Source organism: Diceros bicornis, chromosome 12 (genome assembly GCF_020826845.1).
Source record: "Diceros bicornis minor isolate mBicDic1 chromosome 12, mDicBic1.mat.cur, whole genome shotgun sequence".
Taxonomy (NCBI): Eukaryota; Metazoa; Chordata; class Mammalia; order Perissodactyla; family Rhinocerotidae; genus Diceros; species Diceros bicornis.
In genome coordinates this window covers 18,868,767-18,895,908 of record NC_080751.1, presented here as the reverse complement: position 1 = coordinate 18,895,908, position 27,142 = coordinate 18,868,767, and the positions used below count along the sequence as shown (strand labels likewise).

Below are 27,142 nucleotides of genomic sequence, written 5' to 3'. Positions count from 1 at the left end.
CAGAGCCAAAAAGAGGTTATAAACATTCAGGCTCGTCACTTAGCCGAGAGAAGGAATGGCTGTGCACAGAGCAGCAACCTGAACTAAGGTAAAAGAGCTGACGATCCCTGGCTGAGCCAGGACTAAAACCCAGGTATCTTGATTCCCAACCTGGGATTTGTTTTCTTACAATTCAGTGCTTCATCAAATGTGTCAAAACAGTTTATTTTGTAAAGCACCTCAGATGTGAGCTGCCCTCATTATGTCTTCAAGATTATTAGCAGAACGACAATATGGTCCTGCTCTATTTGCCTGGTTATCCTGTCCCTGTTGTGTATAAGATGAGGCCACAGGTTCAACTTGCCGTATCTTTTAGTGAGAATCAGAGTGCACAACAGACCCTGGGAGAAGGAAGAAGACAGCTTTACAGTCTGTACTTTAGGAACAGCTTGGTCTCTCTGGCTTCATTACTTGCTGCCTGGTCTGCGGCAATGCTACACCAACATTTAATCTCCAGGACCAAAAGACCAAAGACCTCATTTACAAAATTATCCAGATCCCTGGATGCTCCTACTGCCTCATCTCTAAACATTTTATTGTCTAAAAAGGAATGAGCAGGAGGAAACAAAACAGTCAAGTTCAAATTTGGTGGTATTTTACAAAACCAGGTTAACAGTTATTACAGTAAAGGCTGCAATTACTGGGTAACATCACACTTTTGGGATTAGCAGCACATTTAATTTATGGACAGTATCTTTAAAGGCAAGGAAAATGTTAGCAGAAGTTAAGGGTGACTATAAAACAGGCACCAAACAGTGAGACAGTGACCCAAGCTTGTAAGTGGCAGCTGCTTAGGCCAAAAAAGTCAAACCTCCATACAAGGGTTGTATGAAATGCAGTCAACTCTGAATAAATTCCTGCTACAGTCTGGATTTCCCAAGATAAATACTGCTTGAAACTCCAAGCTTTCAACCACTTAACTTCACTGTTAACAGCACCATCATTTGAATGTAGCCTTACTGGCAATTACAGCTCTTGAGCAAGGGGAGGAAGGTTATTTCCATTAGACGAAAAGGATTCTTTTACCCCATAACACAAGGATGGTGGTGTGGGCGGAGAAGGGAACACATGAGTGAGGGAGTGGGGAAGCTGAATTGTTTCTTTAGTCCATGTGGAGTTGGGTCTTTATTATGTGCCTTCATCATTTGTTTTAAAGCATCACAAAGAACACATTCATTCTCATTCATATACAAGCACCAAACCTTCCTAAACCCAACAAAAATGGAGTTTTGTATTATCCACCACTCTGAATTGTTTGTGCCACTGATCCTTGCCATTATAAGAATGACCAAGAGGTGACAGCAGGCTCTGCATCATTTAGCCTCTTACTTTTCCAATCTTTAAAACCAGAACGTCATACATTAGGGTACAGCACACATTAACTGAAATGACCACCATGCCCTTGACAAAGTGCTAGAGAAAGAAGAGCTTAAGGTATAGTTCATATACTTACCCCTACAGAAGTCCATCAGAATGAGAACTTCCCATACATCACCGCTACTCACATTGTTGATACTGGAGTCAATGTAACCCACAATGTTCTTGTGTCCGGACAGGTCCCTCTGTAAAGGAGAGTTAAGAAATATATTATCAGTTACAGACACAAATAGAGACAGAATGAGCCAGTCAGTTCCATTAGCACAGATAATTTAAATACACAGAGATGACACTAACAGTGATGAGAGGTAAGACGAAGGAGCAGGGTCAAGAGCAGGTTTCCAATGGTCTCTGAGATTCACAGCCAGATCTTCAATAGCAGTTTTACAACCCCCCTGAGCCAGAGCACTCTCCTGAACTAAATTCCAGAACCAAATGCACACAGGGTGCCTACTTGCTTACTGCATCAGTGCTCCATGTAAACTAGAAGCGAAGACTCTCATCTCCAGAAACATTGCAGAGGGGCAAAGAGGAGACAGACAGTATGAACTATTTAAATATGTGAATTTTTAATTCAGAAAAGTGAAACTGACGTTTTTTCCTGGTTGTAGGAACACAAGTGAATTCAACTTGACTTTTAAACTGTTCATACTCTTTTACTCCCTTCAGGAAATATATGAAAAGAATAACCACTTTACAAAGTGTTGAAAAGACTACAATGGCATCTAGGCCTAAGCATTTTGCTCACAATTAAGCCTTTCAAGCCAACCAACTGGGATACAAGATGGGTCATGTTTCCAGCTCTCTGATGGGAACTGCATATGATTTCTGAGTGCTGCTTATGGAATTAATTTTCCAACAAATATTTACTGAGCACCTCTTATGTGTCAAGACCCATTTAGGCACTGGAAGTTTTCTCACCCCTTGGTATAGTTATTTCAACATTCATAGAGACAAATCTTCGTATTGATGATGTTCAAAATTCAAGGTCATTAGTGAGCAAACAGTGAGCAAGCTGGGTATTAGCATTTTTTAAAATACAAAGTAATATTTTTTTTTAAACTAGTTCTAATAAATTGTTTTACTTTTAATAAAAAGTGGGAGACGGGGTGGAAAATATGTGGTTCTCTAAGAGACACCATACAAAATGGGCAGTTTGGACCATGAGAATAGTAACTTTCACCACACTAACTGGAGATTCAGTTGTTTAAAGTGATAAATACAGTCTCTTTTAATCCGAAATCACATACCAAAACAAGAGGAAGCCTCACAGTATCAAATGAACAAACACACCTGAACCCTGAGCAAAGTTAAAACTCACTGGTACTTTCCTCTGAGTGAAGGATTAAGAATGACTATTGCCTTAGAAAGGTAGACCAAAGGTAGAAATGTGACCACTGGAGCTGGCAATTGGGAAGTCGCTAGAGATCTATGCAAGAACAGTTTCAAAGAAGGGATGGAATGGAGGTGAGAATGGCACTGGACTTGCAAAGAATGAGAGTTGAATAAGTAGAGCTGGCGACTACAGATTACTCTTTCAGAACATTTTGTGCTTAAGAGAGGAGCAGCATTGAGGGAAAGAACTTTTAGAATGGGAGAGAATTGGGCACTGGAGAGTGGAAGGAGCCAGGAGAAGAAGGCTTTAAGATACAGGAGAGGATGAAGATCACTGATGGAACAAAGTCCTGTAGGCAGAGGGGGTGAGGATTAAGAGCGCTGTTACAGGGACTAGCCTTAGACATTTCTATCCTGGCAAGCAGGAAGGAAACAAGGATGGATATGCATATTGGTTTAATGCTAGAAAAAAGGGAATTTGAGTGAGTTCAGATCTATTATTCTGTATTTGGTAGAGAGCAAGATCATCTTCAAAGTGTTAGGGAATGAGAAAGAAACTTGATGAGAGAACTAAAAGGCTTAGAGCAACTACTTTGGATAATAGACAAGGGAGATGACGAGGGAGAAAAGCAGTCTCTAGAGTTCTAGTTTCTCCAAACAGAAAGTGATCCAGGGCTCATGTTTTAGAGGACTATCCTTCCCTCTGCTTTTCAGTCTTATCAACTCTTCTAGAACTTGTTTCCATTTACACAGTCCTGGAAGTAGGAAGAACTGGAGAGAAGTTCTTTGAAACCAAAATGGAGAAGTAGATCATGCCCTCCAAATGTCCACAAGAAGGAACGAAAGACTAATGTTTCTACATTTAACTGTTTGAAAAAGAATCAGCAATGGGGCCTCTGAGTTTGTCTTGTCCCAAGAGGAACAATAAAGAATTTGGAAGGAAAAGAAAAAGCATTTGGTAGAGCCAAGAGGAAGTCAGAGCAATCAGAGGACCCAAACTGGATAGTTAACACCTGCAGATGGCATCCTAGAACAGCTTGCCGAGATGTTTGCTGATCAGTTCAAGCCCAAATTCCTGCTCATTTTTTCTTCTGCAGAGACCCTGAGATACGTCCAAGCAGAAAAGGCCACCTCTTTGGAGGAGGACTATGGCATTTACTTTTCATGACCTGATAATGCAGCACTGGTTTATAACTAATGGAGAAGATCTGTTTGAATGGCTGTGAAATGTAGAAAAGGTCAAAAGAAAATCTTACTGCAAATTGAGACTGACTTGCATTTAGGGTACACTGGCAGCAGTTCTCAGCAGCAATAGGCCAGAGGATGTCCATGCTTTCCCTGGCTTTAGTTAAAAGACCAGTCCCAATCTTACAGAACAGAATGAATGTAGAGGTATGGGATAGAACCCACTTGGGGGAGGTGGGGGCAATGCACCTCAGTTACCACCTGTTTACTCAGGAGAAGGCAGGATGCGGGGAAAATGCACTGATGTCCTCAGCTACAACTATTATTTGGAGTATCTGGATAAAAGTTTATATGATTAGTATAAGTAAAAACCTGATTTTCAGGGGAGTGGGGAATGTTCAGTTAAACTATAGATCAGATCAGTTTATATTACATGATTTAGGCAGTGTTAAGTCTAAAGAGATCATATTGTCATTTTAAACTTTATTTTAAATTAACATTAAACAAGATTAATAAAGTGTTGAAAAATATATTAGAAGACCTGCTTTATTAAATGGATACTTAAAGTGGTTTGTAGTTAGCTTATTAACTTTCATACTTAACTGCTTGAAGTGCTGAAAAACTTTTTTCACAAACACACACAAAAGCTACCATCTGAAAAGCAGGCCTTCAACCTAGATCCTATAGATTATCACAAATTTCAAGTTTATCTGGAGTCCTATTTAATGATGCTTGTAGCACAAAACCAGTATTCTATCCCTAGCTTCAAAATTCCTGCAGCAGAATGCCTACGTAAGGATCTTAAGGCCTTATAAGAAAATGGAGGACTCAATTCCTAAGATCTATAAAAATCCTTATATTTATGTTCAAGAAAACAAGACAGCATTCTAAATAGCATATCAATAACATCACTCACCTCAAAATAGTAAAAGTGAGTATTGTATAACTAACTTCCCTATATATCATTTGCTCAGGCCACCCTTCCTTGGAATGTCAGCATGATGCCTGCAAATTCCTGATGCTGACAGTGCTTACGTTTGCATAGAGTAAGTTTCCAAAGAGGTATATTTACCTGTTTTGACCCAACATTCAAATATTCAACGCTTTCTGATTTTATGACTTAGCACTATTGCTGCCTACTTCTAGAATCACACTGTTCCCACAGACCCTTTTAACCAAATTTCAGCTTCTTCTTCACTTAAAGATGAAGGAAAGCAGTTCTAAGGCCTGGAATTAGTTTCTTTCTCCCAAAGTTGCTTTGTAAAAGTGTTCTGCCTTACTAGTCTTTCCTCCTTTTTTCTCTATAACTCTAAATTTCCTTTATAACTCTCTTCAAGGAGTTATTCACAGGCAAAGACTATCAAGTCCAGTGCAGTAGTGATAAGAAACACTTTAGTATCTGCGCTGGCGCTGGGGTTCTACTGAAGGCCAGGGTATCTAGGGGTCATGTGGGTTTTTGCTACATAAGAAGTCTCAGATATTCTCCTGCCTACACTCACATTTATAGTACTCCTCCTTATCCGTGGTTTTGCTTTCCTTGGTTTCAGTTACCCATAGTCAACTGCAGTCTGAAAATATTAAATGGAAAATTCCAGAAATAAACAATTCATATAAGTTTTAAATTGTGTACCATTCTGAGCAGCGTGATGAAATCTCACACCATCCTGCTCCATCCCGCCCATGATGCAAATCATCCCTTTGTCTAGCATATCCTCGCTGTATACGCTACTCGCTTGTTAGTCACTTAGCCTTCTTGGTTATCAGATCAACTGTTGCAGTATCACAGCGCTTGTGTTCAAGTAACCCTTATTTTACTTAATGATGGCCCTAAAGCACACAAGTCACGATGCTGGCAATTTGGATAAGACAAAGAGAAGACGGAAAAGGCTTTCTTTAAGTGAAATGGTGTAAGTTCTTGACTTAATAAGGAAAGAAAAAAAATCATATGCCGAGGCTGCTAAGATCTATGGTAACTTTTATTACGGTACATTGTTATAATTGTTCTATTTTATTATTAGTTATTGTTGTTAATCTCTTCTGTGCTTAATTTATAAATTAAACTTTATCATAGGTATGTATCTACAGGGAAAATCATAGTATATACAGGGTTCAGTGCTATCTGCAGTTCCAGGCATCCCCTGGGGGTCTTGGAACACGTCCACCATGGATAACAGGGGACTACTGTATGCTCCCTTTCCCAAGTCTTACTCATTAATTAATCTTGTGCCTAACTGAATAGATCTTTAAAGTCACTTAGAGTCTGATTTTAGAGCAGTGCTGCTCAAACTTTAATACAAATATGAATCACCTGGAGATTTTGTTTAAAAACAGATTCTAATCCAGTAGCTCTGGGATAGGGCCTGGGATGCTCCTGGTCAGTGGCACTTAAAGTAGCAAAGGTCTAGAGCAGTACTACTCAAAAGGTGATCCACAAACATTTGCTAGTGAGTAAACTGTTACCAGTCCATAAGGAGATAAGGAGCTTGCTTCAGAACATAAATTAATCAAGTCACTAAGCTGACTTTTTTCTTTTCCTAGTGAGACTTTATCTATGAGAGAAGCAGTTCATTGCTTGACATTCTGGCACAAAATCCTTTGAGTAGCACCCATACATCTATAGCCAATTGATTTTTTTTTTAAATAAGCATTTCACTTTTTTTTTTTTTGAGAAAGATCGGCCCTGAGCTAACATCTGTTGCCAATCTTCCTCCTTTTTTCCTTTTTTCTCTCCAAAGCGCCAGTAGATAATTGTCATAGTTGTATATCCTTCTAGTTGCTCTCTGTGGGATGCCACCTCAGCATGGCTTGATGAGTGGTGAGTAGGTCTGTGCCCAGGATCCAAACTGGTGAACCCTGGGCGCTGAAGCGGAATGCATGAACTTAACCACTACGCCACCAAGCCAGCCCCTAGCCAATTGATTTTTGATAAATTGCCAAGACAATTTAATGGAGGAAAGAATAGTATTTTTAAAAAATGGTGCTGGGGGGCCGGCCCAGTGGTGCACACTCCGCTTCAGCAGCCTGGGGTTCACAGGTTTGGATCCCAGGCACGGACCTACGCACCATTCATCCAGCCATGAGGTGGCAGGTGTCCCATATATAAATAGAGGAAGATGGGCACAGATGTTACCTCAGGGCCAACTTTTCTCAGCAAAAAGAGGAGGACTGGCAACAGATGTTAGCCCAGGGTTAACCTTCCTCACTAAAAAAAAGAAAAAAAAAATGGTGCTGGGACAACTGGATATCTACATGCAAAAGAATAAAGTTGGATTCCTATCTCACACTATATACAAAAATTAACTCAAAATGGACCAAAGATCTAAAAACTCCTCAAAGAAAACATACGTGCAAATCTTCATGATGTTGGGTTAGGCGATGGTTCTTAGATATCACACCTAAAAAAATTAGATAAACTGCATTTCATCAAAATTAAAAACTTTTCTGCTTCAAAAGACACTATCAAGAAAGTGAAAAGACAATGTAAAGAATGGAAAAAAATATTTGCAAATCATACATATGATAAGAATCCAGTGTCTAGGCTACATAAAGAACTCTTAAAACTCAACAATAAAAAGACAATCCAATGTAAAAATTGGCAAATTATCTGAATAGACATATCTCCAAGGAGTGTATCTAAATGGCTGATAAGCACATAAAAATATGCTCAACACCATTAATCATTAGGAAATTGCAAATCAAAACCATAATGAGATATCACGTCACAACCGCTGGAATGGCTGTAATCAAAAACAAAAACAATAAAAAAATGTTGGCAAGGATATAGAGATTGGAACATTCATACATTGCTGGTAGGAATGTGAAACAGTGCAGCTGCTATAGAAAACAGTTTGGCATTTTCTCAAAAAGTAGTTACCACACAACCCAGCAATTTCACCCCTATGTATACACCCAAGAGAAATGAAACAATATGTCCACAAAAACTTATACACAAATGTCCATAGCAGCATTATTCATAATAGCCCAAAAGCAGAAACCATCTAAATGTCTATCAGGATAAACAAAATGTGGTATCTCCATACAAGGAATATTACACAGCCATGAAAAGGAATTAAGTACTGATACATGCTACAATATGGATAAACCTTGAAAACATTACACTAAGTGAATGAAGTCAGACACAAGAGGCCACATATTGTATGAGCCCATTTACAAGAAATGTCCAGAAGAGGCAACAGAGAATTGATTAACGGTTGCCAGGGACTGGGGCGAGGAGGAATGGGGAGTGACTGCTAATGGGTATGCGGTTTCCTTTCAAGGTGATGAAAAAAATGTTCTGGAATTAGTTAAAATTAGATTTAGGTGATGGGTAAATGACCTTGTGAATATACTAAAAATCACTGAATTATATTTAAAAGGGCAAATTTTATCTCAATTACAAAGAAAAGTAATATGATGCTGGGGGGAAAATAAAATAAACACACAGGGGGAAAAAATGGAAAACAAGATCCTTTCAGTAGCACTGATCTACAGCAAGCAGGCAGCCCATACCTAAATCCCCGCTATAGCCTCTTGACAAGCAGCTTTCCTAGAATAATGTCATTTCCTTGGGCCTCAGCCCATCTGCAGGCAGCCCTCACTGTTGGTCAGTTCTTCTTTATATCCACCTGGAAACTTCCACCTCCTGATTCTAGGTTGTCCTCTTCAGAGCAAAAAGAACAAGTCTAGTCTATTTTTTCACTGTCTAAACAATTGAAATATTATTATTTAGATTCTAAGTTTTTCTTCTCTAGGTTAAACATACCCACTTTCTTTGACACAGTTTTTAATCAAATCACCATTTTGGCTGCTCCCACATGTAAATGCTTTGCTTTGTCTACACTCTTTTTATAAGAATGGCCCCAGGAAATGAATGAAATACTCCAGGCCTAGTATGACTCATGCAGAGTAGACCAGCACTATCACCTTCTATTAATTCTATTAATGTAGCTAAAAATTACATTCTTTTCTCTTTTGGCAGCCATATCTTACTATACATTTGTATCAATGTATAGTTGACCACTAAAATACTTGTCTTTTTCTACTCATGCTGCTTTTAATCTCTGCCTTCCCAGAACTGTGCACATAAAGTTGATTAAAATAAAATAAAAATCTAAGTATATGACCTTACCTTGCTATTTCATCTCCATAGAATTAGCTCATTGCTCCAATTTGTAAAGATCATTTTGGATCCTGATTCTATCACCCAATGTAGTTGTTATATCTTCCAACTTTATATTAGGTACATAATTTATAAGTGTGTCTTCTAATTCTTTAAGCAAATTATTCATTAAATGTAAAATAACATAAAGCTAATGGTAAGCTACAGGGCTTTTTTCCTTAGAAAGTTTCCTCCAGATTAATATCAAACCACTGATCAGACCGATATAAACAGTAGCAATTACACCTAGCATCCAGCCTAGACTCTCCATCTTGCTCACATATCTCTGATGAAGTGCCCTTACCCATCCAATGACACAAACTCCCCTGAGCTCCCTATCCAGAAACCTTCCCAAAGGAGGACATGATGTTGATATGACATGGCTTGTTCTTACTCAACCTGAAAACTCTTTGGATCCCTGCTTACTGATCCAAGTGATCGTAAAACAGTTTAAAATTTAATTTTTAAATATAAGTAATATATTAACATTCAAAAAGCAAAAAATAGTAGACAACTATTTTCTACTCAAGTCCTCATCCCCTAAAGGGAATCCTCCCCCTCTCTCTCCTCCTTCTCTCTCTCTCTTATCCTTCAGGAAAATTCAAACAATATGTACTATGTACAAGTACACAATTCTTACAATCTCTAAGAGAGGTAGGGCTGGGGTTATTGCCTCTATTTGACAAAAGTCTGAGCCTAGTGGGGTTAAAAACATCACACAGAGCTTTGATTAAAAACAGTAGGGGGGCCGGCCCCGCGGCTTAGCGGTTAAGTGCACGCGCTCCGCTACTGGCGGCCCGGGTTCGGATCCCGGGCGCGCACCAACGCACCGCTGGTCCGGCCATGCTGAGGCGGCGTCCCACATACAGCAACTAGAAGGATGTGCAGCTATGACATATAACTATCTACTGGGGCTTTGGGGTAAAAAAGGAGGAGGACTGGCAACACATGTTAGCTCACGGCTGGTCTTCCTCAGCAAAAAGAGGAGGATTGGCATGGATGTTAGCTCAGGGCTGATCTTCCTTACAAAAAAAAAAAACGGTAGGAAACTTTTTTAAGTTGAATACATGCATTTATTTCTGCTTCTTTCTAAAGCCTTACTAAATGAAGTAAAGAGTGTGGTTTTTAAAAGGCATAAGCTGAAGACTTCTTCTGGGAAGACAGAATAAATGTACTTTTCCCTATTCCTTCTGCTAAGTGAAACTAAATACTTTGGATATTATATATTTTAAAAAAACATAAAGAGAAGAGTCTGAAATGTGGGTAGAAGAAGGCAGACTGGCTGGGAACTTTGGGACCCAAGGAATGACAAGCTGCTGAGTTACCTAGGTTTTCTTCTTGCCTCATATATCTCAGACTGGAAACTGAAGAAGCTGGCAAGCTGAAAACACAGTGGGCACAGACAAAGAAAGCCTGCTCTCTCTATTCAAATCCAGGACAGGGGCAACCTAGTAAGAAAGAAACTCACAGATACTAACCACTCTACTCCAGCCAAAAACCACAGGAAAAAACTGCAGCCCCTCCCCAAGCCATGCCAGCAAAGGCCAAGTGGGGAGCCTAGATTTCCATCCCCACGAGGCTGCAACAAATCACCTCAACTCATCCATTCTGGTGGGTAGTGTTAGAGAAGGCTGAGTAGGGAGTCAGGACCTTCATCTCTGTAGGGGATAAGCAGGTGCTCTTTGTTCCCCCACTAAAGTGGTGTCAGAGGAGACCAAGTGGAGAGTCAAGACTTTCACAACCACCAAGTGGTAACAAAGCCAACTCCCACCCCCAGGGTGTCAGTAGAGGCCAAATGGGGAGCAATAATAAGGCACTCCTACCTTCCCAGCCAGGAAAGTATCAGTGGAAGCCCAATGGGGAACTGAAACTTCCACCCCAATCCAGTAGTAATGAGGAGCACTCCCTGGGGTGTCAACAGATGCCCAGTGGGAAACCTTAACTTCTATCCCTACCTAGGAGTAACAAAGGGGCACCCTCTGCAATCTCATCAATCCCCTGCCAGAGTGGAAACCAGTTAAAACAGAAGGTTTATATAAAATCCAGAATCTTATAACATAATACAAAAATGTTGACAATTGTTTGTCATACCAAGAACTAGGAAGATGTCAAACTAAATGGAAAAAAAAAATCAATAGATGTCAATACTGAGATGATAGAGATGATAGAATTACCAAGCTACAATTCTAAAGCAGTCATGACAAAAAACGTTTAAACAATCAATTACAGGGCCGGCCCCGTGGCTTAGCGGTTAAGTGCATGCGCTCTGCTACTGGCGGCCCGGGTTCGGATCCCGGGCGCGCACCAACTCACCGCTTCTCCGGCCATGCTGAGGCCGCGTCCCACATACAGCAACTAGAAGGATGTGCAACTATGACATACAACTATCTACTGGGGCTTTGGGGGGGGGGGGGGAAAGGAGGAGGATTGGCAATAGATGTTAGCTCAGAGCTGGTCTTCCTCAGCAAAAGAGGAGGATTAGCATGGATGTTAGCTCAGAGCTGATCTTCCTCACAAAAAAAACACAAAAAACAAAAAACAATCAATTACAAACGTGTTTGAAACAAATGAACACACAGAAAGCCTCAGCAAAGAAATAGGAAGTTTCATCAAAGAAACAGAAAACCCAAAGGGCTGGCCCAGTGGTGTACTGGTTAAGTTCGCATACTCTGCTTTAGCTGCCCGGGATTCCTGGGTTCGGATCCCGGGCGTGGACCTACACACCACTCATCAAGCCATGCTGTGGTGGCGTCCTATAGACAAAATAGAGGAAGACTGACACAGATGTTAGCTCAGGGCCAATCTTCCTCACCAAAAAAAAAAAAAAAGAAAGAAAGAAACAGAAAACCCAAAGAAGAACCAAATGGAAATTCTAGAACTGAAAAATATAATAACCAAAGCAAAAAGCATGGTGAATAAACTCAACAGTAGAATGGAACGGACAGAGGAAAGAATCAGTGAACTGAAAGATAAAACAATAGGAATCACCCAATATGAATAAAAGACAATAAACAGATTGAAGGGAAAAAAAAGAATGAAATATATATGCATGAGTCCATACTGATATAAATAAATGATTGAGTAAATAAATAAATAGGACAGAAGAGACAAATGTCTTTAGCAAAAGAATTCCAAATAATTTATATAGAAACTCCACCCTCAAGCAGGAGAAACATAAATCCCTACTCCTTAAGTGTGGGCTGCACATAATGACTTTCTTTAAAAGAGTACAGTGCAGAAAGGGAGAAAAAAGAACAACTTTGCAGTGGTGAAATCTAAGAAGCACTACCCCAACCAGGTGATCGAAGTCAGCATCAACAGGAATAAATCATGATTATACTATGCACCCATGATATGATATGATTAAAATGGCACTTAAGCTCTGTGGTTTTCCTCCGAAATGATAACACCAGTCTAATCATGAGACAACATTGGACATATTCCAATAGAGGGCATCCTACAAAATACTTGACCAGTACCCTCCAAAACTGTCAGAGTTATCAAAAACAAGGAAAGTCTAAGAACCCGTCATAGCCAAGATGAGCCTAAGGAAACATGAAAATTAACTGTAATGTGGTATCGTGGACAGGATCCTGGAATATTAGGTATTCCTAATATTCCTAATATCCTAAAGATATTAGGTAAAAGCAAAGGAAATGTGAATAAACCATGGACATTACTTAACAATAATGTATCAATACTGGTTCATTAATTGTGGCAAAGGTATCATATGAACCTAAGATGTTAACAATAGGGGAAACTGGGTGTGGGGTATATGGAACTCTCTGTACTATCATCTCAATTTTTCTGTAAATCTAAAACTGTTCTAAAAAATAAAGTTTATTAAAAAAACAACAACAAAGAACAGAGCCTCAGAGGACTGTAGAACTACAACAAAAGATCTAACATTCATGTGATCAGAATTCCAGAAAGAAAAATGAAAGGGGGAGCAACTGAAAAAGTACTTGAAGAAATAATGGCTGAAAACTTCCCAAATTTGGCAGGAAAACACAAACCTACAAACTTAAGCAGCTGAGAAAACCTCAAACAGGATAAATTTAAAGAAATTCACACCAAGATACATCATAACCAAACTTTTGAAAATAAAGACAAACAAAAATACTGAAGGCAGTCAGAGAAAAATGACATGTTACCCATATGGGGGAAAATATTTTGAATGACAGTCAATATCTGATCAGAAACCATGGAGACCAGAAGGAAGTGGCACAACATTTTTAAGTGCTGAAAGAAAAGAACTATTGATCCAGAATCCTATGCCAGCAAAAATATCCTTTAGGAATGAAGGGGAATTTAAGACATTCTCAAATAAAAGGAAACTAATAGAATTTGTCACCAGCAGACCTACCCCAAAAAGAATGGCTAAAGAAAGTTCTCTAAACAAAAAGGAAATGATAAAAGGAGGAAATCTTGGCACATCAGGAAGGAAGAACATAGTAAGAAAAAACATGGGTAAATACAATAGACTTATTTTCTCCTATTGAGTGTTCCAAATTAAGTTTTATAGTGGAAGCAAAAATTATAGCAGTGTGTGACCTGGCACTAAATGTATGTAAAAGAAATATTTAAGATAATTATATTATAAATGGGGGAGGGTAAGGGACATAAAGATGGGTAAGGTTTCTATACGTCACTTAAATTGGTAAAATAACACCACCAGTAGGCTGTGATAAATTACACACGCACACAGTATATATCATATTAATTAGAATAACCACTTAAAACTTATACAAAGAAATGGCCAACGAGCATATGAAAAGATGCTCAACATTGCTAAGCATCAGGGAAATGCAAATCAAAACCACAATGAGATATCACCTCATACCTGCTGGGATGGCCACTATTTAAAGAAAAAACCAAAATAGGAAATAGCGAGTGCTGGCAAGGATGTGGAGATATTGGAACTCTTGTGCATTGTTGGTGGGGATGTAAAATGGTACAGCCGCTATGGAAAACAATATAAAGGTTCCTCAAAAAATTAAAAATAGAACTACCATATTATCCAGCAATCCCACTACTTGGTAGATATTCAAAAGAACTAAAAAAAGGATCTTGAAAAGATATTTGCACACCCATGTTCATTGCGACATTATTCACAATAGCGAAGAGGTGGAAGCAACCTAAATGTCCATCAACGGATAGATAAATGGATAGACAAAATATGGCATACCGATAAAATGGAATATGACTTAAGCTTCAAAAAGAATCTTGTCATATACTACAACATGGATGAATCTTGAAGATATTATAGTAAGTGAAATAAGCCAGTCACAGAAGAACAAATACCATATGATTCCATTTATGTGAGGTATATAAAACAGCCAAACTTGGGGCCAGCCCGCTGGCATAGTGGTTAAGTTTATGTGCTCTGCTTCGGCGGCCCGGGGTTCGCAGGTTTGGATCCTGGGCACAGACCTATGCACCACTTATCAAGCCATGCTGTGGCAGGCATCCCATATGTAAAGTAGAGGAAAATGGGTATGGATGTTAGCCCAGGGCCAATCTTCCTCAGCAAAAAGAGGAGGATTGGCAACAGATGTTAGCTCAGGGCTAATCTTCTTTACCAAAAAAAAAAGGAAACCCCATAAGGCTATCAGCTGAGTTCTTAGCAGAAACTTTACAGGCTAGAAGAGAGTGGCACAACATATTTAAAGTGCTAAAAGGGAAAAATCTACAGCCAAGAATACTCTACCCAGCAAGGTTATCATTCAGAATGGAAGGAGAGAGAAAGAGTTTCCCAGACAAGCAAAACTTAAAGGAGTTTATCACCAAGAAACCAGTCCTACAAGAAATGCTAAAGGGACTTATTTAAGGGGGAAAGAGAAGACCACAAATAGGAAAAAATTATCTATTTCCATGATAAGAGGGTAATGGATACAAATGCACAAACAAGAGGTTAGATATGATATCAAAAACAGAAATGTGGGAGGAGGGGAGTAAAAGAGTAGAGCTTTTAGGAAGGGGTCAAACTAAAGAGACCGTCAACTTAATATAGATTGCTATATACGTAGGTTGCACCTCATGGTAATCACAAACCAGAAACCTATAATAAATACACAAAAAAATAAGAGAAAGGAACGCAAACATAATACTAAAGAAAGCCATCAAACCACAAGGGAAGAGAGCAAGAGAAGAAGAAAGGAACAGAGGAGAACTACTAAAACACCCAGAAAAAAAATAACAAAACAGCAATACATACATACTTATCAATAGCTACTTCAAACATCAATGGACTAAATGCTCCAATTAAAAGGCATAGGGTGCCTGATCGGATAAAAAAACAAGATCCATATATATGCTGCATACAAGAGACACACTTCAGACCTAAAAACACTCACAAACTGAAAGTGAAGAGATGGAAAATGATACTGTCTGCAAGTGGCAATGAAAAGAAAGCTGGGGTAGCAATACTTATATTAGACAAAACAGACCTTAAAACAAAAACTGTAATAAGAGACAAAGAAGGTCATTACATAACAACAAAGGGAACATTCCAACAAGAGGATGTAACACCTGTAAATATCTATGCACCCAACACAGGAGCACCTAAATATATAAAGCAATTATTAACAGACACAAAAGGAGAAACAGCCAGCAACACAACAATAGTAGGGGACTTTAACACTCCACTTACATCAATGGATAGACCATCCAAACAGAAGATCAATAAGTAAACATTGGCCTTAAATGACACATTAGACCAAATGGGCTTAGTGGATATATACAGAACATTCCATCCAAAAACTGCAGAATACACATTCTTTTCAAATGCACATGGAACATTCTCCAGGATAGATCACATATTAGGCCACAAAACAAGTCTCCATTAATTTAAGAAGATTGAAATAATACCAAGTATCTTTTCTGACCACAAAGGTATGAAACTAGAAATAACTATAGGAAGAAAATCAGAAAAGCCACAAATATGTGGAGATTAAACAAAATGCTACTGAACAATGATTGGGTCAATGAAGAAATCAAAGAAGAAATCAAAAAATACCTGGAGACAAATGAAAACGAAAATACATGTCAGAATTTATGGGATACAGCAAAAGTGGTTCTAAGAAGGAAGTTTATAGCAATACAGGCATACCTCAACAAACAAGAAAAATCTCAAATAAACAATCTAATAGTGCACCTAAAGGAACTGGAAAAAGAAGAACAAACAAAGCCCAAAATCAGTAGAAGGAGGGAAATAATAAAAATCAGAGCAGAAATAAATGAAATAGAGACTAAAAAAACAATAGAAAAAAATCAATGAAACCAAGAGCTGGTTCTTTGAAAAGATAAACAAGTTGACAAACCTTTAGCTCAACTCACCAAAAAAAAAAAAAGAAAGAAGACTCGAATAAATAAAATCAGAAATGAAAGAGGAGAAATTACAATGGACACCTCAGAAACATAAAAGATTATAAGAAAATACTATGAAAAGCTATATGCCAACAAATTGGATAATCTAGAAGAAACAGATAAGTTCTTAGAATCATACAACCTTCCACAACTGAATCGAAGAAATAGAGAGTCTGAATAGACCAATCACCAGTAAGGAGATCAAAACAGTAATCAAAAACCTCCCAAAAAATAAAAATCCAGGACCAGACAGCTTCCCTGGTGAATTATACCAAACATTCAAAGAAGACTTAACGCCTATCCTTCTCAAACTCTTCCAAAAATTGAAGGGGAGGGGAAGTTTCCTAACTAATTCTATGAAGCCAACATTACCCTGATACCAAAACCAGACAAAGACAACACAAAAAAAAAAAGAAAATTACAGGCCAATATCACTGATAAACATAGATGCAAAAATCCTCAACAAAATACTAGCAAATTGAATACAATACATCAAAAAGATCATATACCATGATCAAGTGGGATTTTTTCCAGGGATGCAGGGATGGTTCAACATCCGCAAATCAATTAACCTGATACACCACATTAGCAACATGAAGAATAAAAATCTCATGATCATCTTAATAGGTGCAGAGAAAGCATTTGACAAGATACAGCATCCATTTATGATAAAAAAACTCTGAATAAAATGGGTATAGAAGGAAAGTACCTCAACATAATAAAGGCCATATATGACAAACCCACAGCTAATATCATTCTCAATGGTGAAAAACTGAAATCTATCCCTCTAAGAACAGGAACCTGACAAGGATGTCCATTTTCACCACTCCTATTTAACATAGTATTGGAAGTCCTAGCCAGAGCAATCAGGCAAGAAACAGAAATAAAAGGGATCCAAATTGGAAAGAAAGTGCAACTCTCACTATTTGCAGATGACATGATTTTATATATAGAAAACCCTAAAGAATCCACCAAAAAACTTTTAGAAATAATAAATGAATATGGCAAAGTTGCAGGATACAAAATCAACATACAAAAATCAGTTGTGTTTCTACACACTAACAATGAAGTAGCAGAAAGAGACATTAAGAATACAATCCCATTTACAATTGCAACAAAAAGAATAAAATACCTAGGAATAAACTTAACCAAAGAGGTGAAAGATCTGTACACTGAAAACTATAAAACATTGTTGAAAGAAACTGAAGAAGACACAAAGAAATGGAAAGATATTCCAAGCTCTTGGACTGGAAGAATTAACATAGTTAAAAGGTCTATACTTGCTAAAGCAATCTATAGATTCAATGCAATCCCTATCAAAGTTCCAACAGCATTTTTCACAGCAACAGAACAAAGAATGCTAAAATTTATATGGAACAACAAAAGACCCCGAATAGCCAAAGGAATCTTGAGAAAAAAGAACAAAGCTGGAGGTATCACACTCCCTGATTTCAAAATATACTACAAAACTATAGTAACCAAAACAGCATGGCACTGGCACAAAAACAGACACACAGATCAATGGGACAGAATTGAGAGCTCAGAAATAAACCTACACATCTGTGGAGAGCTAATTTTCAACAAGGGAGCAAAGAACATCAATGGAGAAAGGAAAGTCTCTTCAATAAATGGTGCTGGGAAAACTGGACAGCCCCATGCAAAAGAATGAAAGCAGACCATTATCTTACACCATACACAAAAATTAACTCAAAATGGAAGAAAGAATTGTAAAACCTGAAACCATAAAACTTCTAGAAGAAAACACAGGCAGTATACTCTTCGACATTGGTCTTAGCAGTATCTTTTTGAATACCATGTCTCATGAGGCAAGAGAAACAAAAGAAAAAATAAACAAATGAGACTACATCAAACTAAAAAGCTTCTGTGCAGCAAAGGAAACGATCAACAAAACAAAAAGACAAACTAACAATTGGGAGAAGGTATTTGCAAATCACATATCTGATAAGGTGTTAATTATTCAAAATATATAAAGAACCCACACAACTTAACAACAAAAAAACAACCCTCGGGGCTGGCCCTGTGGCCTAGTGGTTAAGTGCAGCAACTTCCGCTTCAGCAACTTAGGGTTTGGTACCTGCGTGCAGACCTACACCACTCATTGGCAACCATGCTGTGGTGGTGACCCACATACAAAATAGAGAAAGATTGGCAACAGATGTTAGCTCAGGGGGAATCTTCGTCAGCAAACAAACAACCCAATTAAAAAATGGGCAAAAGATCTGAACAGACATTTTTCCAAATAAGACATATAGATGGCCAACAGGCACACGAAAAGATGCTCAACATCACTAACTATTAGGGAAATGCAAATCAAAACTATGAGTTATCACCTGACGCTCGTCAGAATGGCTATAATTAACAAGACAAGAAATAACAAGTGCTGGAGAGGATCTGGAGAAAAGGGAACCCTCATACACTGCTCGTGGGAATACAAACTGGTGTAGATACTACGGAAAACAGTATGGAGATTCCTCAAAAAATTAAGAATAGAACTACCATACAATCCAGCTATTCCACTTCTGGGTATTTATCCAAAGAACACAAAAACACAAACGCAAAAAGATATTTGCACTCCCTATGTTCACTGAATATAGCCAAGACTTGGAAACAACTTAAGGGTCCATCAGTGGATGAATGGATAAAGATGTTGTATATATACACAATGGAATACTACTCAGCCATAAAAAAAAAAAAAGATGAAATCTTGTCATTTGCCACAACATGCATGGACCTTGAGTGTATTATGCTAAGTGAAATAAGTCAGATGGAGAAAGTCAAATATGGTATGATTTTACTCAGAAGTAGAATATAAACAAACAGACAGATACAGAGATCAGATTGGTTATTACCAGAGGGGAAGGGGGGAGGGAGGAGGGCAAAAGGGGAATAGGGCACATGTGTATGGTGATGGATAGTAATTAGTGTTTGGGTGGTGAACATGATGTAGTCTACACAGAAATTAAAATATAATGATGTATATGTGAAATTTATATAATGTTATAAACCAATGTTACCTCAATAAATAAAATTTAAAAAAAGACAATTATTAATTCCAGTGAAAAGAGTTATATAGGAAAGGAATGGGAATCATAGTCCACTAGGAGATTCAGCAGGAATAATGTTTTCTTACATAATAATACAAAAACTAATATTACTATAACTAATATATCGCCAAAACTTACTGCTATTTTGGAAGAATGGGAGATGAAAATAATGCAAGTATTTGGAGAGAAGGGCATGCAGGGGACGAAAGAGAGCTAAATTTTTACTTTCCATAGTACATAATGCCTGAAATGGAGGAAAAAAATCAAGAATTAGCGATATCAACATGTTACTTAGAAATATATCAAATGAATCACTAAAAGTGGTTGCCTCTGGGACCTTGAAATGGCATAGAAGGATCCCTCAGGGAATTGCTTGATTTTTTTTGTAACAAGTTTAGCTCACCTATTTGAGTATTTAAGTTTTGAAAAAATGTAAACTAAATTCAAAACAAAACAAACAAAACACAGCTGATACATGGCTGCGCCAGAACTTGAACCCATGTAATTTAATTTCTAATCAGGTCCATTAATTTGTGAGCTCCTAAGGGGCCTGTGTCTTCCTAGTTCCTCTACTCCAACGCTTGCCTAGCACAAAGAGTAAGCCCTCAAACATGTTTCTGAATGAGTGGGAGAAAGTTAGAGTGGGATTACTTTCATAACACAAGAAAATGAATGAGAAGGGCATTCCAGGCAGAGGAAATAGCCAAAGCAAAGATAAAAAATGGAGTGTGAGAGCTGAGCAGGGAAGGGGGGAGGTGAGAGGAGAAGGAATAATAAGCAGCATCCAGAAAACCCACCGGGTGGATGAAGGGAAATACAGTGAGCACGGTCATTTGGAGCTGTGTGGCAGGGGAGTGGGAGGACACTGGTAACTTGTGGACAGATCCATGTGGCCCTGACTGTATGTATATGAGCCTTGGGTTTTTTTTATTTGCAATGATGACAGCAACAATTATTTCCATCAACAGTTCCTTCCCAGATGGTTTTAGCTTTGTAGAATCCAAAGTAGTACCAGGTTCTCTAAAATTCTGAGTTCTTTCAATAGCCCAAAGACAGTACAACTAGGGGCACAAAGGAATCATCATCTCTTGGTGAACATTTGCATGTGCTATTACCATTATTCATACATTCATTTCATCCAAAATTCATTAAGTATTTACTTCATGTCAAGCAGTGTGCTGGAATATAAAGTTTCTGATTTTATTATTTTTTATTTTATTATTTGTTTTTGTGAGGAAGATCAACCCTGAGCTAACATTCAATGCCAATCCTCCTTTTTTTTTTTTTTTTTCTGCTGAGGAAGGTTGGCCCTGAGCTAACATCTGTGCCCATCTCCCTCCACTTTATACGGGACGCCACCACAGCATGGCTTTGACAAGCAGTGCGTCAGTGCGGGATCCGAACCTGCAAACCCCGGGCTGCCAAAGCGAAGCGCACACACTTAACTGCCTGCGCCACCAGGCTGGCCCCCAAAAGTTTCTGATTTTAAATAACTTACTTTCTGATGGCAGAATTACTTATAAAATAACATAGGCAATATACTGGCAATAAACAAAAGTACTGTGGAAACACAATGGAATAAAAGACTACTTAAATTTTTTTTTATGTATAATGTCAGGCAGACATGAAAGAGACAACCCTCACCAACTCACAAAACCCATCACTCAGCTTTGGTCATAGTCAACTCACTGTCAATCTTGTTTCTCTTCTAAACCCACTCATTAGCTACAAGACATCATATTATTTCATCCATAAAGATTTCAGCATATATATCTACCAGACAGGGACTCTTTCTTTAAACATAATATGAATCTGAATCTTGAAAACTGAGTAATTGTATAGCCCTGAGTAACCACTACCCGAAACAAGATATAGAACATTTCTATGGCCCAGAAAGTTCCCACATGCCCCTTTCTAGTCAATTTCCCACACCCAGAGAACCACTTTCTGATTTCTATTACCAAAGATCACTTTTTCCTGTTCTTGGACTTTTAGAAATGAAATCATAAAGTATAGATGAGTAAGAGGTTTCTAGGCCAAAAAAAGGAAAAAGCATTCCAAGTGGAAAGAACTATAAGTACAAAATTTAAAGGTATGGGAAGATATGTTCACAGAAGAGCTCAAGAGGGTTGAAAACTGGTTGGGAACTAACAGAAGACAAGACTGGAAGAAGAGGCCTATTGGAAAGCCAGAGTTTCCGGATTAAACTCCATAGTTAGTTCTGGGAACCAAGTTGTTAAATTAACTTTTCCCAATGCCCAAAACTATTTCTCTGACGTAACAAGTGGTCAGTTCTCTCAACATGCTCCTTTCTCCTCAACCCTCCCACTCTGAGGGTGGCCAAGGCAGGAGCAGCATCCAATGCTCCATGGCTATTCACTGCCATCTTGTGCAGAGGCCTCCCTGCCACCTCAGCGAAGGCAACAAGCCCCCCTTGGCTTTCTTATGAGAAGGTACAGTCTCTCCCCCATTTTAAACAAGCAGTCTCTAGTCTGAGGGGCGGCCTTACCATTATCTGGATTTCTCTCTTGCACACCTGGAGATCATGCTCATTGTTGACAAACATGCGTTTCAAGGCACATTTCATTCCATTGCTTGTCCTCACCAGAAACACGATAGCAAATCCACCTGTGAGAGAAACACACATACAAGCTCTTTGAGTCATGTTCAAAAAATCAGTCAGGGGGGCCGGCCTGGTGGCGTAGTGGTTGAGTTCATATACCACACTTCCGCGGCCCAGGGTTCATGGGTTTGGATCCCTGGCGTGGACCTACACCACTCATCAAGCCCTGCTGTGGTGGCGTTCCACATACAAAAAATAGAGGAAGATTGGCACAGATGTTAGCTCAGTGACAATCTTCCTCAAGCAAAAAGAGGAAGATCGGCAACAGATGTTAGCTCAGAGCCAATCTTCCTCACCTCAAAAAATCAGATGACTATGGTGGCTACAAGTTGCTGCTGTCACTGTTAATGGTAGTGATGCCATTGTCAGGTAGTCCTAGGGCTGGCCTGGCGTAGAAGGCATTCTTAGATTCTCAGGACTTAGAGGTATTACTTGTGGGATTGGGTGGCAAGAGTCAGAGAAATTGTTAGTAAACACCTATCTCAGGAAAAAAGGAAGAAAAGTAATTATCTTCCAAAGAACCTACAAATAAACAGATGAATAAATAGATGAAAGAAAAAGAACCAACCATTGTCCCCAACACTTCAAGCTCTTGTTTAATTCTTACTACAATCCTGTGAGGTTGGGTGTTATTTTTCCCTTTAAAGCAACAATTACTAGCTGAAGCATTCTAAAATGCTCTTAATTTGTTACACCTTGGCGTTCCACAAATCCTTTGAATTCCTAACCTCAACCTCACTCCCCAAACTCTGCACGAGGGGCTCAGTGCAATTGTTAATAGGGGTTATAGATAGATAAGGCAGAGCAAAGCTGTCAAAGTTGAAGGCTTTGGGATAAGCAGCAGTTATATTGGACACTTAGCCCATCTGCCTGCTTGCATACCTTCATAATTTAACTTGAACTATCCTGTGCATTGACCATGGGTAGCAAAAAAAAATCACCAGGCTGTTCTTTGCACAGAGGTGATCACTAATTGGATGGAGGTGAACACAGAGGGAAGTCGTCAGTACGGTAACTTGAGTTGAGGTTACAGTGTAGTATTGGGGCTAGTAGCCATATGCAAAATTGATATAGAGCAACAGCAGTGATTATAGACACCTCAGGCCTAAGATCGAAGACTTGGGTCCCGACTGTCACTCTAACTCCTCCGAGGCCCAGCGGCACTTCAGTATCTGTCTGTCGATGTTCATGGCACTTTCTGCTGTATCTTTACAATTATTCCTTTTCAAGGCAGCTTGAGTAGGTTTCTGTTCCTTGCAACGAAGAGAGCTTTAATAATAAAGCACTGTTGCGTGTTTTCATAAAATACACACATAATTCTGTGTTAAAAAAATTTTTAATGGGCTCAAATGTTCCAAATGTGCATTTTAATAATGATTTACCAGAGATTGCATGTTTGTACATTTCCTGTCACTATGTTCTTCTCCAGTATTCAGATAAACACTAAAATTTACCACACAATCTTTAATTTCAACTGTCATCTCTCTAATCTTTGTACTTCAATAACATTTTCCATTTTCGTGTAATACTTTAAAGTCTACTTACACTGCTCAATTGTCAATTTTAATTCTAAAATTTGAGTATTTAACAACAACAAAATTTTTAAACCCTAGCACGCATTGACAAGTAGAGGTCTTATCACATGCAAAAAAGACTCCTCAATTCTAAGATGCATATTTTTTACATTTTAATTTTTAGGATATCAGGGCCGGCCCCGTGGCTTAGCGGTTAAGTGTGCGCGCTCCGCTGCTGGCAGCCCGGGTTCGGATCCCGGGCGCGCACCGACGCACCGTTTCTCTGGCCATGCTGAGGCCACGTCCCACATACAGCAACTAGAAGGATGTGCAACTATGATGTACAACTATCTACTGGGGCTTTGGGGGAAAAAAATAAATAAATAAAAATTTAAAATTTTTAGGATGTCAGAATTTTTTTATAATAAATATGTACATTTAATGAAGTACTATTTGTCTTCCTTTTTTCCCCCCAAAAGCTATTAAATTCATGATGTGTCTTATAACAATTAAAATTGGGGGAAGTGATAGTATAAATTATAAAATTTCTATGTATATTTATAATTGCTTTGTGAACAGTCCAAGTGAGTATTTTATAGATATTTTGACTCAAAAAAGAAAATCATAGAACTTTGCACCGGTAGTGCTCCTAGAGAGCATTAAGGCCAAGCATTTTGCTTTATGTGTGGAGGAACCAAGTGAGGCTTAGGAATTCCCTGGCTAATTATAAGCAGAACCTGGAATGGTATCACTTTCCTGATTGTCCAAAAATGTTCTTTCCACTTCACTTGTCTTAGAGAAAACTATGCAATGCCTCCGACAGTGCTAACAGTGCCAAGGCTATCCTTTCAGAAGCAGGTTGATGATACAGCAATTTGAGATAATGGCCACCAGATGGGAGCAGTATAGTTTTCTTTGCCAGATAGCAAGATGATCTGTCCAGCCAGGACTGAAGAAATGGGTCAGATGCCTACCACATGATCCAGGCAAGCACAACTGGCTGAGAAGAGCCAGCCCAGATTCTCAAAGCCCATGACCATTAAAAATCTAAAGGCAAAGCAATGGACCACCATGCCTAGCACAGACAGAACCACGTTATTAAGCATCTATGCCCATACAAGGGCTTATCTGCAGGTGAGAAGCTTTAAATTAGGTTCCTTGACCATGAGATCAAAATCGAAGCCTGATAGGATTTGTCAATTTAAAGACGTTGGCCACTATCACTGTGTAGTTGACCAAATGGAGACGTAAATTACTAGGTTAGAAAGTAGAGAGAAGACAGCACTACTCAAGGTACTTCTCCAGCACAAGTCCACCACATGGATCAGAATAATACGATTCTCAGCCACAGCTAAACAGGACTCAGGCTATTACAGAAGAAGGCAGCAATGAGACTGTCAATAGAGATGCTTATTTCAGATTGAGTTGTATCCCGAGATCTTGACTGAATGGAAAAATCTAAAGCTGAGTTGAGGATGGATTGCATAGAGGCAAGAAAAGCTAACATTCAGTGGAGCCTGTGCTAGTCTCTCTGCCTACTGGCATTTTTTGAAATGATAAGATAACCTCCATGATTTTATTGGAATGCATTTTGGGGGAAAATCCATGAATTTATTGAATCACAAAGGGAAAAAGGATCTGATCATTATGTGAGGTAAGCAAGTGAAATAGACAGGATAATTTTGACACATACACCCTTTTGCTTAGTAATTATGTAGGACTATTTTTTTACTTCCATAAAGAAACACGCTTTCTCTCACATTCCCTAAAATAGATCACACTCTTGGTCTAATTTTCTCCTAATTTTTGATGATGTGGATGGGTACTTACCACTCACTATGAGTTTAGAGATTTTGTCTTTTTGGTTCCCCTCTGTATCTTCATGCCCTAGAATAGTGCCTACACATCATTCGCACTCAAAAATGAATTAACTTTCCTTTAATGTTATCATAGAGAACAGAAAGGGCTACAGCGATGGAGACTGTGGGAAACCAAAGCATATGGCCCATGGAAAGGAACAGCTACTATACAACTCCAGGTAACTGCTGCCACGTAGGAATATAGACCTAGTTTTGTCAGATCTGCTAATTTCTAAAAATAAGCCAGAAATCTAAAACTTTATGTGAAATTTCTAGATTTAAACACTGGCAACAAGTCATACTTTAAATTAACGCTGGACAGGCCAACACTGTAGAGGCTAAAGAAAACACATCTGAAAGGCTTTAGAGAGTCTCTGAGCCTACAGTTTTCTACCTCAGATCTAGTGTAACCACATCGTTTTAGTGATGGCCAGAGAGGGAAAGTGACACAGCCAGTATTACGCAAAGTTAAAAGATGACATGCAAATAAAATCCAAAAAATATACATTAGCTCATACATTGTTTATCATAGTTCTTGTCTTTCTTCCCTGAAGAGGAATTTATGGAATATTCCCCCCAGCATTTGTGTATGACTTTATACTTTTTTAAAGGCATTTCAAAATAAACTATTTCATTTATATTTTCACAATAACTGAATGAGGTAGGTGAGCTACCTATTGTCTCCATTTTCCCAATAGGAAAAAGATGTAGAGAGATTAAGCTCCTTTCACAAAAACACAAAGAGCTAGTTAGTGGTAGAGCTCAGACTAGATCCCTCATCTTTTTAAATTTTTCTTTTTAAATCAACTTTATATATAATACAATGCACTCTTTTAAGTGTACAGTTTTATACATTTTCACGACTATACTGTCATGGACTGTACAATGACACTTCGGTCAACGACGGACCACATATATGATGCTGGTCCCATAAGATTAGTACCATATAGCTTAGGTATATAGTAGGCTATACCATCTAGGTTCTTGTAAGTACACCCTATGATGTTTACGCAATAAAATTGCCTAATGATACACTTCTCAGAACATATCCCCGTCATTAAGTGACATGTGACTATATACACTCTTGTAACCATCACCACAATCAATCCATCACTTCAAACAGTTCCTCATCCCTCTTTGTAAGCATCTCCCCTCTCTCCCACACCATCTTATGTAACTTCTGACCTGCTTTCTACCCTATAGATTAGTTTTGCTTGCTCTAGAATAAATGGAATCATACAAGAGTATGTACTCTTGTGTCTGGCTTCTTTCATTCAGCATATTTCTGAGATGCATCCTCATTGTTACATTTATCAGCAGTTTGGTTTTTTTAAATTGCAAACTAGTATTCCATCATATAGATATTCCACAATTAGTTTATCCATTCACCTGCTGAAGGACATTTGAATTGTTTCTAGCTTTTGGCTATTATTATAAATAAAATGTTCACATGGAAGTCCTTTTTTGTGGACATTTATTTCCCTTAGGTAAATACCTAGGATTGGAATTGCTGAATCAATGGTAAGTGTATATTCAGATTTACAAGAAACTGCTAAATAGTTCTCCCCAGTGGTTGTACCATTTCACACTCCCAATAGCCACACATGAGAGTTGTTCCA

At 38.5% G+C, this 27,142-nt stretch overlaps 1 protein-coding gene across 9 annotated transcripts in view; it reads right to left on the bottom strand.

Annotated features, from left to right (window-relative positions):
- AAK1 (AP2 associated kinase 1) overlaps positions 1-27,142 on the bottom strand; it is a 165,705-nt gene that overhangs the window by 71,187 nt on the left and 67,376 nt on the right. For all 9 annotated transcript variants that reach the window (XM_058551033.1, XM_058551035.1, XM_058551037.1 and 6 more), the window contains exons 3-4: positions 22,037-22,155; positions 1,493-1,601 (exon numbers count right to left, since the gene is read on the bottom strand). In XM_058551033.1, the coding sequence (XP_058407016.1) occupies positions 1,493-1,601; positions 22,037-22,155 (228 nt within the window). The remainder of the gene's footprint in view (positions 1-1,492; positions 1,602-22,036; positions 22,156-27,142) is intronic.